At 35.5% G+C, this 18,915-nt stretch overlaps 1 protein-coding gene across 6 annotated transcripts in view; it reads right to left on the bottom strand.

Annotated features, from left to right (window-relative positions):
* Positions 1 to 18,915, bottom strand: part of MAGI3 (membrane associated guanylate kinase, WW and PDZ domain containing 3) — a 223,338-nt gene that overhangs the window by 68,497 nt on the left and 135,926 nt on the right. For all 6 annotated transcript variants that reach the window (XM_046645054.1, XM_046645055.1, XM_046645057.1 and 3 more), the window contains exons 2-3: positions 15,590 to 15,706; positions 667 to 786 (exon numbers count right to left, since the gene is read on the bottom strand). In XM_046645054.1, coding sequence (XP_046501010.1) covers positions 667 to 786; positions 15,590 to 15,706 — 237 coding nt within the window. The remainder of the gene's footprint in view (positions 1 to 666; positions 787 to 15,589; positions 15,707 to 18,915) is intronic.

The following is an 18,915-nucleotide window of genomic DNA, read 5'->3' as shown; positions in this document are numbered from 1 at the left end:
AAGAAAGACATGATGTCTGCCTTCATAGAGCTTGTGAAAAAGGCAATTATAATAGCATGATAAAGCCATGATGGAAAAGTATATGGCACCATGGGAGTGGATAAGCTTGCCAGTGAAGAAGTTAGATAAGGGGAGGAAAAAAAGGATCTAAAATAGAATCATTTAAAAATTGAAATTGATCTTAAATCTGTACTTCCTAGAATCAAATGGGTAGAGGAAAGAGATACGAAAACCAAATATTCAGCTTTTGTTGTTTTTCCCCCTAATCTATATTCTCTCTTTTTCAAGATAGTCAAGGTATAAATAGATTTTGTTAAAGTGTACAGTGTTTGGATTCCCAACCACAAACAAAGCAATAAAAAAATACCTGTTGAGTTCATATGATGAATGTGAATTACTATGAAACATGCAAACTAGTGAGTTTCAATGATTTCACTATATTGTTCACAATCAACTTTATAATATTATGGAATGCTTTTGCTTATTGTTTACTACCATTTTAATTAGTTAGTTACAAATATCCTAAGCAAAAGAAAATTTTCCCAAAGACCAACAGAAAAAACTTTAAAAAAAATGGTATTTTACTGATCAAATTCCCTCTGAAAAAATTCCAGTCATTCAGATAGTCTTCTGGGTTGCTGCTGTTGTCAACATTTGGGGACATACCATCATACGTTCCACTTTCTAATAATGCTCCACTCTCTTCCAGTGCTTTGAACTGTTCAACAGAAATGAAATTATAGTCCACCCCTGGTACTTCCCCATCCCTGGGGGCCCTTGTAGTGCCTAAGGAAAAAAACAAGAAAAAAAAAAATAGGTTGTAAAATGTTTTTTCCACTTATAAAATATTGAGAATAACAGAAAATGCAGTCTATAGAGAACATATGGGAGAAACAGACTATGAACATATTGTACCTTCTGGAATGAGGATCAGAAAATTTCAGACAAGTTAACATTTCTAGGACAACAAATAACGTAGGATGAGGAAATCTACTTTAATAAAATCTACAGATAGCTATAAAATTCAAAACTACGAAAACTAAAACAACTTCAGTTGGTCAAAGGAAGCTTAACCTTCCAAGATACAACAGTTAATTCTTCTAAACCTCAATTATCATTACTTAACATTTGAAGGAGAGACAAATCCACCAATGATAGATGTCATCTTTACGGAGCTATCCTATACATTTTTTTCTTCCACAGCACAAATGTAAACTAATATTCTACTTACTAGAGTCATGAAGGACAATAAAAAGAAACAATTTTTAACAGTTCTTTTAATGAACTATTTTAAAAACTTGGGCAAATATATTATGAAATTATTTTAGACTAATGAATAAAAGGCTTAAGGCTTAAGACAGGTATTCACATAGTGCCTCCTAGCCATTATTCTCTTTAAGTAATTTCAAAAAATTAAGCAGTAAGTAAACTGTTTAATGAAATTCACTACAGTGACAGAGCACTAAATTTCTATCTAGTAAGGAATTCATGCTAAAGTAAAATCTTTCTTTCAGGTCCAAGGTATAAATTCAGGTTATGGCAGCATTGCTAGATGTGAATGAATTTTACTGAACAAGAATCAATACTCTCACAAACTGATATTAGAAATGTCATTGCAAATAGTAGAGAACACAAAAACGAGATCCAGGTATTCAGCCTGGAAATAAAGTTGGGATATTGTAGCAAGTCTGTGCGAGGATGCCTTCCCAAACCTGTTCCTGCTCCTGTGCTCCCTATTCAAAGGGCACTCCAAGCCAGAAACCTGAGAGTCAACCCTCTTGGGTTCCTCCCTCTAGTCCACATCCAGCCACCAAATCTGGTTGATTCCATCTCCTGAATACCTCTAGGATTTACATACTTTTCTTCATTCTCACACTTACCTAATTCATATCATTATCTAAGGCCTGTATTGTTGGTCTCCTAGGGTCAACCCTTCTCCCTGGCGACACCCCTTACCCAAACTGTAGCCAGTGACTTTTCTAAAACAATAATCTAAGAAAAAAAAATCTCTAAACCCATCAATAGTTTCTCACAATTCTCGGCATAAAATCCAGACTCTCCCTCTCCAGCTTCTTTCTTGCCTCACCCCTTTCACATTTTAGGCTTTAACCATAAAAGAGTTTTTCAATTCTTTTAATGTTCCTTGTACTAGCTTATCTCCCAGGCCTTTTGTCTAAGCCATTCCCTTCCCTGGAAGGGTTCCTATTCCCTTTCCCACCCTTACCTCAGTTAACTCCTACCCCTCCTTCAGGTCCTGGCTTAGAAAGTTTCATTAGAGATTCTCATCTTTGGTATGGCAATATGTAGAGACCATGTCTACTTATTCAGAGTAACAGCTCCAAGTCTTGGCACAGTGTAAGAATCATAGCAGATAATATAGATAGTTGTTAAACAAATTAAGTGAAATTTTACACAAACGTAATTAGCACAATGCTTGGAAATATACTATTATTATTATAAATTAATTCACGGGAAACTATTAATTGCTCTTACTTTTTAGTTACATTACATTCTATTATATTCTGTAATATGTGAAAAAAATCCACAAAGATGATGATAAAACATTACAGTAAGGATCTCAAAAAATAATGATTGACATTCTAAGCAATAAAAATTGTATTCAATAAATTTCCCCCCTTATTTTTACCCAAGTTTTTATAAAAACAAGCATTTCTGTATCTGTTTTACATCGCAGAGAATAAAAAATCTGGAAAACCTAACTTCCTTTGTTTTCTTAACACATTTTTTCAATATCAAATTTTGTTTCTCATATTTGACTAAAACTATATTGTTAGATTCCTGAAATCAACAGCTTTTAGCTCCATATTAAGTAAAAATTAACATTAGAGGGGCTGGCCCAGGGGCGTAGAGGTTAGGTTCAGGCACTCCACTTTGGCAGTGTGGGGTTTGCAGGTTCGGATCCCGGGCATGCACCGCTCATCAGGCCATGCTGTGGCGGCATCCCACATGCAAAAAATAGAGGAAGACTGGTACAGATGTTAGCTCAGGGACAATCTTCCTCAAGCAAAAAGAGGAAGATTGGTAACAGATGCTAGCTCAGGGCTACTCTTCCTCTCTCACACACACACACACAAATTAACATTAGAAAATGAATTCAATGATTAAATTTAAAATTTAGAATTATTTGTGACAGGCGGAAAAACATGGTCACAATATTTTGCATCTCCTCCCATCAAGAGATGGGGCCCGTTGCCTCACCTCTCGAACCTAGACTGGATTTACGACTTGCTTTGAATAATTTAATGTGGAGAATAGATGGATGTCTAGACTTCCATCTTTGCCTTCTTGGAATGGTCCCAATAGCATGTTTGGAAGTCCAGGCTAGACTACTGAATGATGAGAGAGACCCAGTCAACAAACAGCACCAAGACCCAAGACATGTAAGTGAGGCTATCTTAGCCCCTCCAACTCCAGTTGAACTGCCGGTGACTGAAGCCACATGAGCGGTCCCAGTTGAGCTCAGCCAACTCATGGAATCATGAGAAATAATACACGATGGTTATTTTAAGCCATTAAGTTCTAGGGTAGTCTGTTATGCAGCAAGGGCTAATTGAAATATTATCCAAAAACTCTGCTATAACATATAATGACTAGATAAAATCTGCTTTAAGAGCAAACCTTATTATAATTAATACTATAAAAAGAGTGCTGACGCAAGGGGCAGGAGCACCACTGTGTTTCAGTCTGGGATTATTATTAATGATACAATTTTAAACAAGCACTTAATCCCTCTGGGCTTCATTCTCTTTCTGCAAAGTGGTGTTGACCAAGATGGTGTTCATGATTCTTTCCATTAATACATAAGAAATGCTACATGTGATTCCAACATACTTTGTAAGTCTTTAGACAAAGCTACTTACAAAGCAGTTTTAATGTTAATTCTCTTTATAAATATAAGTATTATAAGTTTTCACTTCCTCCCCCAAAAAACATGTAATTCCATATATATAAAAACGTTCTTCCCCTTTCCCTACCCTACCCCATTCTGTTCAGCATTCCAGAAAATTTATCTTTATATTCTCTTGATACTCTCTAAACTTAATGTAAAGCTTTCTACATCCCCTCCAATCACCACTATATTTCTTCTTTTTACATAAAAATTTCTCCAACGATTTCTGTTTACTCACAGTCTCCAATTCCTCTCCTCTCCTTCTCTCTTGAGCTCATGCCAGTCAGACCATTGCCTCACCCACTCCATGGACATAATAGCTATTTTCATCCATAGTCTCCATTTTGCTTAACCCAATGGTCAAATCTCAGTCCTCACATTACCTGACTTATCAATATTTGACATAACTGATCATCCCCCTTATTATTTTATTCTGAAATATATAGGAAAGTACATAAAACATATATGTAAAGTTTACCAAGTAATAATAAAGCAAACCCATCCAGTGAAGAAACAGAATATTCCCAGGACACCAAAAGCCGCAATCATAAATCTCTCCCTCTTTCCACCCCGAAAGGTAACCACCATTTTGACATCGTCATGATAATTTCTTTTTTAAATGTTTTTACCACCTAAGTAATGCATTTCTAAGCAACACAGCTTAGTTTTGCCTGTTTAGAAACTTCATATGAGTGGAATCAAACCATAGGCATCCTGTGTCCACATCAATACTTGTTATCATGTTTTTAAACTTCTGTCAACATGCTAAGTATGTAAAGGCATCTCACTGTGTATTTAACACGCAACTACCCTATGACATTAAACTCCTTTTCATATATTCACCAGCCAGAGATTTCTTCCTTTGTGAAGTAGCTGTTCCAGTCTTCTGCCACTTCTCTGTTGGGTTGCCTGTCTTTTTAAAACTGATTTGTAGTTCTTACATTCTGGATACTACAGAACTTCATCAAATCTAAGTAATCAACAGCTTATAAAACGCACCATTATTTTATCCCTAAAAAAGAAAAACACCTGGCAATTATAATTGAAAGATTCAATCTATTCTAAGATGCATTCCAATTGTAGAAAGGTTAAAATGTGAAATAATTATGTATTAGTATTGATGAAACACTGCAATCCTTTGTCAGGTATATGTGTTGCAAACAGAGTGTTTCTGCTCAATGAAATATGCTTTCTTAAAACAGTGCTTTCTGCAAAATTATGCATCAAAAATAATAGAGATCTTGGAGAATATAGGGTCAGAGTTCATCTCTCAAAATCTATCATAACTTTGTAACTACAGTGATGGCAAAATCAGTAACAACTCTAGTTAAAAATATTAATACAATTTAAAAGTGTTAAATTCCTAATAAAAAGTATTAGAGCAAATAAAATACTTTTTTAAAAAAAAAATTTAAAAAAGGAATGAAAAGAAAAAGTAGCTTGACAGAAAGAGGTACAAGGAGGGTTGAGTCTACTGAATAATGAAGATAAGGCAAAATATGCAATAAACAATTTTAACACAAAGCACATGGTCAAAATAAGAAAACAGGCCAAATTAAGGTGAATCAGGTACAGTAGATGCAACACCCAGCTATGTTTGTATATTCTATGTTTACTTGCTGCTACTCGATGATACACAACATTAGCTTGCTGGGTAAAAAGGATAAGAACCACTATTACCTCAGCTAAACTGACATCTTTCTCCTACTTACTTATCAATCACATATGAACTTATTTGCATTACAGAAACAATCGTTGTAGCAGAACAGACAGTCTCTTCTCCCACTCTATGATCTTCTTTTCATCTTTTTTCTAATGGTCTTTTGATGACAGAAGTTTTTCATTTTAGTGTAGTCAAATATATCAATCCTTTCCTTTATAGCTAAAACTTTTTGTGCCTAGAAGAAATCCGTCCCAAGGCCATGGAGATATTCTATATTCTTTACATTGTATTATAGCTTTGCCTTTCACACTTAGTACTTTAATTCACTGAAATAGATTTTTTTTCATTGACAGGAGGTAGTAGCTCAATTTCCCCTTTCCAAATGGCTACTCGACACCATTTATTGAAAACTCAATTATTTCCCCCTCTGATTAGCCATGGCACTTCTGTCAGACATCTTACATAGAAACGTCTGTATAAAACTGGGTGTCTGCTGCTGGGCTTTCTATTACTTCCATTTATCTACTGACCATTTCTGCCCCATTATCACAGCGTTGTAATTATTATACTTTCATGATAAATCTTGAGATACAGTAGAGCAAGTACGCCTATTTTATTTTTTCTATTCATAGCCTTTCCATATAAATCCTGGAATCAGATAAGCAGGGTAAAATTGCTGGCATTTTTATGGGCTTAGAGTGAATCTACTAATCAATCTGAGGAGAACCGATATCTTCAACATATTGAGTCTTTAATCCATGAACAAGAAAACTCTGTCAATATATTTAGACCTTCTTTAATGTCCCTTAATTTTATCTCATAGAGGTCTTTCCACTTCTTTCGAGATTAATTTCTAGGTATTTCAAATATTTTTATGCTATTTTAAATGCTATCCTTTTGAAAACTTTCATTTTCTAATTATTGATGATATAAAAGAATACAGTTATGGGAGTTTATTTGGTCACTTTATTTGATACAATTTACCTACAATAAAATTTACTAATTCTATTTGTTTTTGGAACCATCACCCCCAAAAGTTTCCTTGTGCTGCTTTGCAGTCTCCCACCTTGTGGTGGCTGCTGACCTGCTGTCACCATTGTTTTGTCTTTACGAGAATCTCATATAAATGGAATCAGGCATAAATTTGACTCCAGTAGTGGTTTGTGTCTGGCCTCTTTCACTCAGCATGATGCTTTTGAGATTTATTCATGTTGTGGGTCAATATCCTTTTATTGCTGAGTGGTATTCCACTGTACAGATACACCAAAATTTGATTAAGTATTCACCACTGATGGACATTTGGGCTGCTTCTAGTTCTGGATATTATAAATAAAGCTGCTATAAACTTACAAGTCTTTGGGTAGACATATATTTAAATTTGTGTTGGGTTAATAGCTAGGAGTGGAATTGCTGGTTCATAATGGGAAGTGTATTTTTTTTTTGGTTTTGTTTTAAAGATTTTATTTTTCCTTTTTCTCCCCAAACCCCTCTGGTACGTAGTTGTATATTTTTAGTTGTGGGTCCTTTTAGTTGTGGCATGTGGGATGCCACCCCAGCACGGCCTGATGAGCGGTGCCATGTCGATGCCCAGGATCTGAACCGGTGAAACCCTGGGCTGCCCAAGCTGGAGCGTGTGAACTTAACCACTCGGCCACAGGGCCGGCCCCAGGAAATGTATGTTTACCTTTATAAGAAAATGTCCCAAAGTAAATGTACCACTTCGCATTCTCACCAGCAATACATGAGAGCTGAGCTGATTTACATTAGTGTTTCCATGTAAGAATGCCTTCCGGGAGTTTCTTGGCAAATTTACTTTTTTCTAAATCCCAAGAAAAATCAATTGATAGGAAAAATGAGAAAAAAAGTATTATAATTCCCTAGCAAGAATTAAAGTTTAACAATTTGACATAGAGATGTTACCAGTTTGAAGGAATCTAATGATACCAATTTAAAGCAAGAGCAGGAAACACTGAAAAGTAGGATCAAACGATCAAGTTAACATTTCCAGGGACCAGGACATAAGCACGTGGGACAGCAGCGTCACAATCTACTCAGACAGTCCTAATGCACTGTTTCCACGCTGTATGTGTGTGGTCAAGGCCCTGTCTGCTAACTGTGGGTCTTTCCTGTGAATAAAATATTAATAATATTATATGCATCTATACTTTATATAAATCCTATAAGTAGTATTCCAAAAAAAATTACAAGTTGTACAGGCTAATAAGTCATTAAATTGGCACTTTTGACATGTGGTTCTGTGTAATGATTGTTGGGAGATCTGAATGTTATCTGAATACTATCCAATGATGCTCTCTGGCATTTTCCACTGTTTGAGTATTTGCTACATGGTTCAGAGCTTTGTAAATACTTGAATAGAAGAAATGAGAAGATGTGAATATTGTTGTAGAACACTTCAACCTGAAATCAGAAACTAGTCTAAAATCCAAAGTGAAAGCAATATAGATTTCAGTGGCAAAACCAAAATCAGAGCAAGGAGACAAAATATTTTCATCATTAAAAAAGACAACAAGCTTATATGAGTGACTAATGACTAACGCCCAATTTGAAGATGTTTTTGGACACACACACAACAATTTGATGAATATCAACGCAAAGTGAAAAATGTTTTCTATGTCTGGAATATTTGTTACCAAATATCAAGACCATCAGATAATGCAACTGATACTTGTGTGCTTTAAAATTTCATTTTAGTAGTGAAAGATTCAAATACTACATATGTGTGGTATTATCTTTCATTTTGTAAACGATTTTTATTTGGTATTTATTTTATGTTAATGTCTCCTTCTTTGAAGGTTTTCTATTAACAAATGTCTGTATCAGGTAAAGATTAGTTTAAAGTGTTATCATAATCTTGTTAATAACAGTAACAATAAACTAGTTGACTTTATATTGTCATTTTCTCTCTTTAAGTGCTTGGTGCACTCAGGAGAACCTATCCCACACCACAGTGTCTGTAGCCATCATTACTGCCATAGTGGACAAGTGCAGCAGTCATTTGCATTCCCAAGGTACTTGGTTCAGCTGGCACTTCAGCAAAATCAACCACAGGTTACACTATGACTAAGTTGTGATGCCACTTCTTGTCATAAATTACGAGTATCCTACTTCCCACTGGAAGGAACTTGGCACTGTGCTCAAGCCCAAGAACACAATCAAATCCAGTTCTAAAATTCCTTCTTAGAGGGTCTGTGCCCTGGGACCACTACCAGTACCAATTCTACATAGGCCAAGATCCAAAGAAGAGAGAGAAACTACATGGTAACTTGAACAAGGACAGCTTAACATAAAGACTTATTAACTATTTACAAGGAATTAACTAAGAGGAAATAAAAGAGAACTCTAAAAAATACCACTCTACAGTTGAGGGAGAACACCCAAGTAAGGAACAAACTTGGAAGAGAAGGATGCTCCTGAAGTCTGGAATTCAGACTTTGTTGGAAAGAGTGTGCTACTAGCCTGGGGACAGAGCTGCTTCACAGTCGGGGGGTCAAGGCTGGCAAGCAGGGAACTGTCTGCTGGAGTACCAATGAAATTCAGAGGCAAGATGCCTGTGGTGGTTGGTTGCAGTGGAGGGTGGGGTTTGGAATTTACTAGAAAACCATCTGGAACACTGGCTGAACTTGCCAGAAACCCACTGGAAAACCGCTTGCAGGGGATGCTGCCTAAACCTGGGGAGCCAGCTGGGGTGCCCATTGAACTCATCAGGAAACTGTGAGGAAGTTAGCTGGTGCACTGGTAGAACTCATGCAGCTACCCATGAAGGTGTTGCTGAATTTGCAGCTGGGAAGCTGACTGCTAAAGCACTGCTGAAACTTACTGAGGGTCTTTTTGCAGGTAGGACAAAAGGAAAAAGACACTGGAACCAGGAAAACAGTCTCTTCTTTCTCCCGTATCCTTCCTGTACCCTCTACTGACAAAGCTCAACATTGTGCCAGTTGGCAAGGGAGAAATGTTGCAGTATCATAAGCAAGCAAAAGAGTAAATTTGAAGGCAAGAGGCAGTAAGTAGTAACTGGCAGACTAGTTTTCTGAGAGATTCTATCATGATGAGAGTTGAATTTTGTCAAATGTTTTTTCTGCATCTATTGAGAAGATCATATGGTTTTTCTTTCCTAGTCTGTTACTATATTAATTTCCAAATGTTATGCCAACCTTGCATTCCTGGGACAAATCCTACTTGGTTATAATGTGTTATCCTTTCTGTATATTGCTATATATTTATTTGCTAAAATATTTAAAGGATTTTTAAATCTATGTTTATGAAAAATTTTGGTTGAGTATTCTTTTCTGTTAATGTTATTGTCTGGTTTTAAAATGAGGATAATGATCAGATCATAGAAAATGTACTGGGAAATGTTCCCTCCTCCTCCATTTTCTAGAAGAATTTGTGTAGAATTGCTATTATTCTTTAAGTGTTTGGGACAATTCACCAGTACCATCTGGGCCTGAAGTATTCTTTATGGGACAGTTACAAAATACAAACTCAATTTCTTTAATAGACAGAGAGCTGTTCAGTTCCTCTATTTCTTCTTGAGTGACCATCAGTAGTTTTTGTCTTCCAAGGAATTTGTCTATTTCATCTCAATTGTTGGATTTACTGCCTTAAAGTTGTTTAGAAAATTCCTTATTATCCACTTAACATCTGTAGGATTTTTAGTGATACCACCTCTCTTATTGCTAATATTGTTAATTAGTGGTTTCTCTCTTTTCTACCAAGTAGTATGGCTAGAATTTTATCAGTTTTATTGATCTGAAAGAAAGAGCTTTGGTTTTCATTGATTTTCCTCTACTGTTTCTCTGTTTTCAAGTTCATTGATTTCTGCTCTTATCCTTATTATTTCCTTCCTTCTACTTAATTTAGGATCACTTTGCTCTTCTTTTTCTAGATTCTTAAGGTAGAAGTTTAGATCATTGATTGAGAAATTTACTATTTTCTAATATAAGCATTTCATATTATAAATTTCCCTCTAAACACTACAGTAGCAACATCCCACAAACTGATGTGTTTGATGTTTTGATATGTTGATTTGTATGATAGTTTGTAATTTTCTTTTGTCTCATTCTTTACCTCAGAGGTTAGTTAGAAGTGTGCTATTTAATTTCCAAATATTTGGAGATTTTCCAGATATCCTTCTGTTAATGATTTCTAATTTAATTTCATTGTGATCAGAAAACATATTTTGTATGATTTAAATCCTCCTAAATTTATTGACTCTTGCTTTATGGTCCAGAATATGATCTATATTTGTAAACGTTCCACGTGCACTAGAAAAGAATGCATATTCTTCTGTTGTTGGATGGCAAAGTCTAATAAATAGTAATTAGGTCAAGTTGATTGAAGTTGTTATTCATGTTACAACCTTATTGACTTGTTGCATACTTTTTCTAAAAGGGACGTTGAAATCTTGAACTATAATTATGAAGTTGTCTATTTTCCTTTCAGTTCTATCACTTTTTTATCATTTCCATTCCACCTGAAAAATTTCCTTTAATATTTCTTATAGCACAAGTCTACTGGTGAAAAATTCCCTCACCTTTTTTTGTCTGAAAAATTCTTTATTTTTAAGGACATTTTTTGTTGTATATAGAAATCCAGGGTTGCATTTTTTCCTGTCAGCATGTTAAAGACGACGTGTAATTGACTTCTGGCTTGTACTGTTTCTGTTGGTAAGTCTGCAGTTATTCTTTGTTCTCTTGTATGTAAAGTTTTTTTTTTTCTCCTGTCTGTCTTTCACATTTTCTCTTTTTCACTGGTTTTCAGCAATTACATTATGACATACCTTGATGGGGCTTTTTTTATGTTTCTTCTGCTTGGAGTTTTTTGAGCTTCTTAGATCTGTAGATTTATAGTTTTTAACAAATTTAGAAAAATTTCAGCCTGTTTCTTCCAATATTGTTTCTGCTTCCCCCACTTTGGCTTGATAGTGTGCCATAGATCAATATGAACAGACCACCACAGTCCTGTTCTGTCTATAATCCAATATCTAAAAACAGTTGTTACATATATCTTGCCTAATTTCCAGTTGTTTATCATAAGAGGGTAAATCCAGTACCACTCAGTTCTTCACGGCAGAAGTAGAAGTCTCTCTCTCTCTCTTTGGTTGTTTAAAAAAAATGTTCACCTTTTGTCTTTTTCCTCTCCGTGTTTCAGTTTGATTAGTTTATATTGCTATGTCTTCAAGTTCACTGATCTTTTCTTCTGCAGTTTCCAATCTGAAAAGCCCATCCAGTGATTTTTTTTGAAGTTCCATTTACTTCTTTTAAAAAACATATTCCATTTTCTCTTCATTCTATTCGTATTGCCCTTTAAACCTTGGGCCTATTTATAATAACTTTAAAATTCTTGGTATGCTTATACCATTATCTGTGTCATTTCTGGGTTTTTTTTTTTATCAGCTGACTTTTCTTTTGATTATGGGTCACATTTTCTTGCTTTTTTGTATGTCTGGTAATTTTGTATTAGATGCTGGACATTGTGAATGTTATGTTATTCTGCATCTAGATTTTGTTGTCTTCCTTTAAAGAATGTTATTTTTCCCCCTTCCTTCCTCCCTCCCTCTCTTCCTTTCTTCCTTACTGTCTTTTTCCTAACAGTTAAGTTACATAAATATTTCCTTGACCCTTTTGGGGCTTGCTTAATTAAGCTTTGTTAAAGTGGGCCTCAAGTTGCTTAATCTATGGCTGGCCATTTAAGCTCTACTAGTAAGTCATAACCCTTATGCGGTCTCTCCACTCAGGCTGGTTGGAACTCAGATTTCTTCCAGCCCTGTGTAAGTTCTGGGAATTGCTAACCTTCTCCCAGAGAATTCTTTGCCTGGCCATGTGAAGTCTCATCCTGTACATTCTCAGCTTAGTATTCAGCAATAGACTGGAGGAGGCACCTACACAGATTGCTTGAGCTCCTTTTCTTCATAGCTCTCTCTGACACCCTGTCCTGCAAATTCCAGACACTTCAGGTTTCTTGAACTTAGATTCCTATCCCCTCAACTCAGAGTCTTCTGTACTCTGCCTGGGCTCTCCATCCCTGTTCTGTGGTCCAGATAGTGCCTCCAGACAGAAACTTTAGAAAATCATAGGACTCCTTTGTGTGTAGTCTCCTTTCCTCTTCTCTTAGGGATCACAGTCTCATTCTATCTATAGTGTAATGTCTGACAATGGTAGAAGTCTTTCTCTCTCTCTCTCTTATTAATCTTCTTGCTCAAATTGTCTCAAATTTTGTCACTGGGCACCTCTTCTAGCTGTCGGGGTTTTTGTTTTTATGTCCTTCTATATGTCCCCATAACTTTTTAAGCATTTATATACTTTCTGGTACAATTAGATGTCCCAATCTCATCTTGTACTTTCCTTGCTCCAGACCTGGAATCAGAATTTTCTCCAAGAAGATCTGGTAACTTTTAGTAAATAATGATAATTAGAGGCCAGATGTGACCATTTGGTGTGCTAACTGCTACTGATATATCATCACATCTAGCTTCTTGGAAGGGTTGTAGGCACTTAAATTTGTAAGTTAAAAGGTCCTGTCAGGATCTGAAAAGGCTGCAGCTGTTAAGACCCTATGAATTAAAGTGAAATATCTTGTAGCTCCTTTCTAGGGACTACACCTCACAAGGAGGAGAAACTGCAAAACTAGGACAGTAGAAGTAAATTTAAAAGAAGGTCCAAGTAAAAGTGGAAGAGGGCAGCAGAAAGTACAAGCACATATTTTTATTAACTTGTTTTAACAAGGAAAGAGGGAGCTCTACAGCTATGAAATTAAAAATGCTGCCCTGAGACACCCCATGCAGGCAAAATACCAAGTTACTTATATAAGAATGAAAATAAGATTGTTTCCAGACTTTTTAAGAGCAACGCTTTATGCCAGAAGACAATTAGATAATTGACTAACATAATTAAGATGGTCAAGAAAAGAAAATATGAACCAAAGAGTTAATATCCATCCAAACAAACTTTAAAGTATAAAGGCCACAGACAAACCACTGTGATGATCCTGTGAACCCTTCCTGGGAAATCTAGTTGAGAACAAGCTTTAGACAACCACAATTATCGAAGAAAAGCAATTAAGGATTGGTAGTTAGATTAAGTATGTATTTACCCACAGAATAAAGAATAAATGATGATTATAAAGGGAAGAGTGCAGTATGTAATGGCTGTTTGTTTTGCCAATATAAATACAGCTCAAGTATCAAAAAACAGCAAGAATAAGGAAAGCATATGCAAAGTAGAATAAGCTCACTGATTACATTTGTTGGGAGTAAAAAGATATTACTTCATGTTAGATGATGGGAGAGAAAAAGGGAAGGGGGAAGAAGCGATGACTAGATAATTTTAATATTGCTCATTGTTGGGACAAAAACAAAAAAGGAGAGGAGGAATAAAGAACATTATATAAAGGTATAAAGATAGCCACTAGAATAAAGACACAAACCTTCCCAAAAAGAGAGAGATGAAATAAAATAGACTACATAGTGAAAGGCTTTTTATATAAAAGACTTGTATGTGGGTAAAATAGAAAAACATAAGAAAACCGAGACTAAAGATAGTGATCACATCAATAAATATAAAGAAAGTTTCACATTGGCTACTATTCATAAAACAAAGAAATTCAGAACAATGAAAGAATAAAAAGATGGACAATGATATCAGGAAAATGCAAAGAAAAGAAGGCAAGAGTTGCAATTCTGAAATCTGGCAAGGTAGGTTTATGGGAGGAAATCATAGATAAGAAGTCAGACTTTAAAACAAAAAACAAAATATTTTATACTGTGTTAAAGAATATAGACTGGGAGTCACTGGGAGTCTTTGAAGGATAAACTATAGACGGACAAGAATCAGACGTGCACTTTAAAGACAGAGTGGACTGAGGTGACATGGGAGGCAGGGGACGCAGTTAGCACGGGGAAGGGAGAAACACTGCTTAAGCATCTACTCCAGGCTACGTGGTTTATATTCATGTTCTCATTTTAACTCTAATAACAACTACATGAGGTGAGTCTTGTTATTAACATTTTATTTATGGATATTCTGGGGCTCAGGAAAATTAAGTGACTTGCCTAACTGAAGCAACTAGTAAGATGCTAGAATCAAGATTGTGAAGTCAGTTTTACCTAACTCTTTGCCACTATAGAATGCTATTTGTTGTTAAAAAAAGAAAAAAAGAGTTCAAGCAAGAAAGGGTGAGGGTCTAAGGCAGTGAAAACAGATAAGATATTTAAGAAGCATAATTAGGAAGGCTTGCTGATGGACTGGACACGGTGCAAGAGTAAATAAGAAAAAGAAATCAAGAATTCCAGGGCAATTATAAAAGCTAGTATCCACAAGGAGTCACAAATATATTGAAAACAAAAACAAATCAGAAGGTCCTTTTATGCTCTTTTACTGTTTACTGCTTTTTATTCTTCCCCAGACTGCATTAACTAAAGCCAAAACTTAAGCATACATTACTTCTTGTTATGTGTTCAAAAAAAAAAACGAAAACACCATTACAATGACCAGGTCCTATGAAAACTATTAAGTTTGGAATAGCTATACCAACATGTACATAAAAATTCGAAATGGATTACCACAAAGAAGGCATTGCATGCTTCTCTCTTTTTTCCTTTGGGGAAGGAGCAGATTTTAAAATTAATAACATCTTAATAATTAATACAAAAATGTTTGTCCTCAGTGTACAAGGCATTGAGAGCAGAAAGTCTTCATATTGCATAGGCTTTAGAAATCGATTTATAGGAATAAACTCTAGTTTGCAACAGGTACGTATATATTCTTGAATTCTTAAAAGTCTAATGACTTTAAAAAGTCACAATATAGAATCCTTAAAAACAAAACCCTCGCAAGTCCTCTGAAAATTTTTCTCCGTAGTCAATTTTTGTTTCATTCTGGTGCCCCAACTTAGTCTTCACAGTTTCACAGGAGATACTCTATTGAACTGTTTCTAGCATCTGATTAGTTAAATAGGGATATTTCCGCCTCATTTCTTTTATTCCGTCTCATACTTACATGGAATGGTTCTCAAGTAGAGATTATCTCTGATGACTTGCTGTAGTTTGTGGTCAATTGATCCTTTCTGAAACTGAAGACTCAGGTAATGTCGCAAATCTTTATTAATGACTTTGCCTACAAAAAAAACCAAAACATTTAACTGTTAGATCACCAGTGAAATACAGATGCTAGTGGTTGGATACCCTTAAACCATTTAGCTATAAAGAGGAAAAAGAAATCAGAATATTTTACTAAAAACAAGATAACTAATGCCAAACTATTATAGGTACTATAATTAAAATATATACCTGAAATACATAATGTGGGTATAATTTTACACGGTTAGGGAGGGAGAAGGTATAGGTAAGAGAATATGACAAATACCCAAGGTAATTTCATTCAGGCCCATAGCTTTAAATACCATCTATATACCGATAGCTTCCAAATTCCTATCATGTCTCTATCCCTGAGCTCTCTCTACCAAGCTCCAAACTCATCAACTTCATTCATATATATTGCAGATATATTTGGAAGTCAAATAAGGACCTCAGATTTCAGATAGCCAAAACAGAAGTCTTAATTCCACCCTCCCCCAGTGTTTTCCTCTCCTCTAGTTTTCCCTGTCTTAGAAAATTATAGCACCACCAACCCAGTGGAACAAAACCACAAGCTATAAGTCACCCTGTATGTCTCCTTTTCTCTTCTATCCCCCAGATCCATAGTAACTTTTGTCAGTTCTACCTCCAAAACATACCCCTTACTATCCACTTTTCTCCTTCCCATAGCCACCACCCCAATCTAAGCCACCATCATTTCTCATCTGGAATCTGTAACAGCCTTCTAATGGGTCTTGCATCCATTCTTGCCTCCTTCCCGCTCCCACCATTCACACAGAAACCAGAGTGCGATTTAAAACATAAATCAGATAATCGCTACTCTGTATGGAGCCACCCAATGACTTCTTAGTGCACCTGGAATAAAATACAAACTTCTAAGCACGGCCTAGAGGCCCTCCATGTTCTAGCTCTGGCCATCTCTGACCCAAACTCATTCACTCTTCCCCCTCTCAAACTATGCTCCACCCACACTGGCCACCGAAAAAACCAAATGGGCCCTACCTCAGAGCCTTCAGCCTATCACTAGATTCAACAGGCATTTTCTGTCCACTTGCCTGAGTCCCAGATACAATGTGCAAAAATAAGGGAGTCAAAAATTTTTTTCCTGATTTTTGAGAGAAATGGGAGATAAATAGAGGAATATTAGACATCTCAGAAATGTTAAGCAGAAAAAAAACGCAACTGCAGGAATCTGATAGCAGTGAATTTGTAGTAAGAGTTGAACTTCAAATGAAAATCAAAGCAATCCAAACGCTGTTCATTAGACAAGACTTTAGACAATTAGAAAAGAGCAATGCTAAGACAAAACAGATTATCTTATTGGAGAAAAAATGACTAGCTGATTAAAATACACTCTTTGTTTTATTTGGAACAGCATGATTATGACAAGGTTAGATAAGTGAAAAGGTTACTACAGATAAGTTCATTCTTTTAACTACTATTCCATAATGTAACATTTCTAAACTCCCCTCTTGGTCTTTTCTCACATGTATAAATAAACATAACCTATATGAGAGGGTGTTAATATAAGCAGGAAATCAGAGTGCTTCTAACATTTAGAGATAACATTCAGATCCTAAACTAATAAACATAAATCAAAAAGTCCCTGCTTTGCCTTGCCAAAAATAGATGCTGAGGAAAGGGGGCATCTTTGTGATCAAAGAAGAAAACTCAAAGGATGTTTACAGGGCTAACAAAGAAGAATCCCTAGTCCCAGAAGTTGCTTCTGCCAGGCATTTTAGGGGCCCCACGAACCTAAGTCCAATTTCAATGGAATCATATTATTTTTTATTTATATGATAGTACTTGTTCATTGCTGGGTAGAAGAAAAATCTAATTCACAATCAATACTGTACAAGTTCATTGTTATTAAACAAAAACATAATGGGTTCATTAAGTTTTTTAAAAGTTAGGGAAGAAGTGTTTCAAATGCTTGTAATAAATATTACGCAAAACTTCAGCAGATTGTTATATATAGGTGCTTAAAAGTGTTTTAGTACACCATACACAAAAATTAACTCAAAATGGATTAAAGACTTGAACGTAAGACCTAAAACCATAAGACTACTAGAAGAAAATATAGGCAGTACACTCTTTGAGATGGCTCTTAGCAGTATCTTTTTGAATACCATGTCTACTCAGGCAAGGGAAATAAAAGAAAAAATAAACAAATGGAACTACATCAGACTAAAAAGCTTCTGCAAGGCAAAAGAAACCATGAATAAAACAAAAATAGAATCCACTAACTGGGAGAAAATATTGCAAATCATAAATCTGACAAATGGTTTATTTCCAAAGTACAAAAAGAACTCCTACAACTCAACAACAAAAAAAAAAAACAAAAAAACAAACAACCCAATCAAAAAATGGGCAGAGGATATGACCAGACATTTTTCCAAAGAAGATATACAGATGGCCAACAGGCACATGAAAAGATGTTCAACATCACTAAGTATTAGGGAAATGCAAATCAAAACTACAATGAGATACGAGCTTACAACCATCAAAATGGCTATTATTAAAAAGACAAGAAATCACAAGTGTTGGAGATGATGTGGAGAAAAGGGAACCCTTATATGTTGCTGGTGGGGATGCAAACTGGTGCAGCCACTATGGAAAACAGTACAGAGATTTCTCAAAAAATTAAAAATACAACCATATGACCCAAACATCCCACTAATGGGTACTTATCCGAAGAACATGAAATCAACAATTCAAAGAGATTTATGCACTCCAATGTTCACTGCAGCATTATTCACAATAGCCAAGACATGGAAGCCATCCAAGTGACCATCTACAGATGAATGTCTAAAGATGTGGTACACACACACACACACACACACATATGCACACAATGGAATACTACTCAGCCATAAAAAATGACAAAATCATGCCATTTGCAACAACATGGATGGACCTTGAACGTATTATGCTAAGTGAAATAAGCCAGAGAAAGACAAACACAATATGAATTCACTCATGTGTGGAATATTAAACACATGTAAAAAGAGAACAGATTAGTGGTTACCAGATGTGAAAGGGGCACATGTGCATGGTGACGGATTAAAAATTAGACTATTAGTGGTGAACATGATGCAGTCTATACAGAAACTGATATGTAATAATGTGCACCTGAAATTTACACAACGTTATAAGCTAAGGTGACCTCAACAAAATAATTTTTTAGAAAGTATTTTAGCGATATTTGTGATAGTTAGGGTTTCTGAA

The sequence above is a fragment of the Equus quagga genome, chromosome 18, assembly GCF_021613505.1.
Source record: "Equus quagga isolate Etosha38 chromosome 18, UCLA_HA_Equagga_1.0, whole genome shotgun sequence".
Classification (NCBI taxonomy): Eukaryota; Metazoa; Chordata; class Mammalia; order Perissodactyla; family Equidae; genus Equus; species Equus quagga.
Note: the sequence above shows the minus strand (reverse complement) of the source record. Positions and strands in the feature narration are given on the sequence as shown.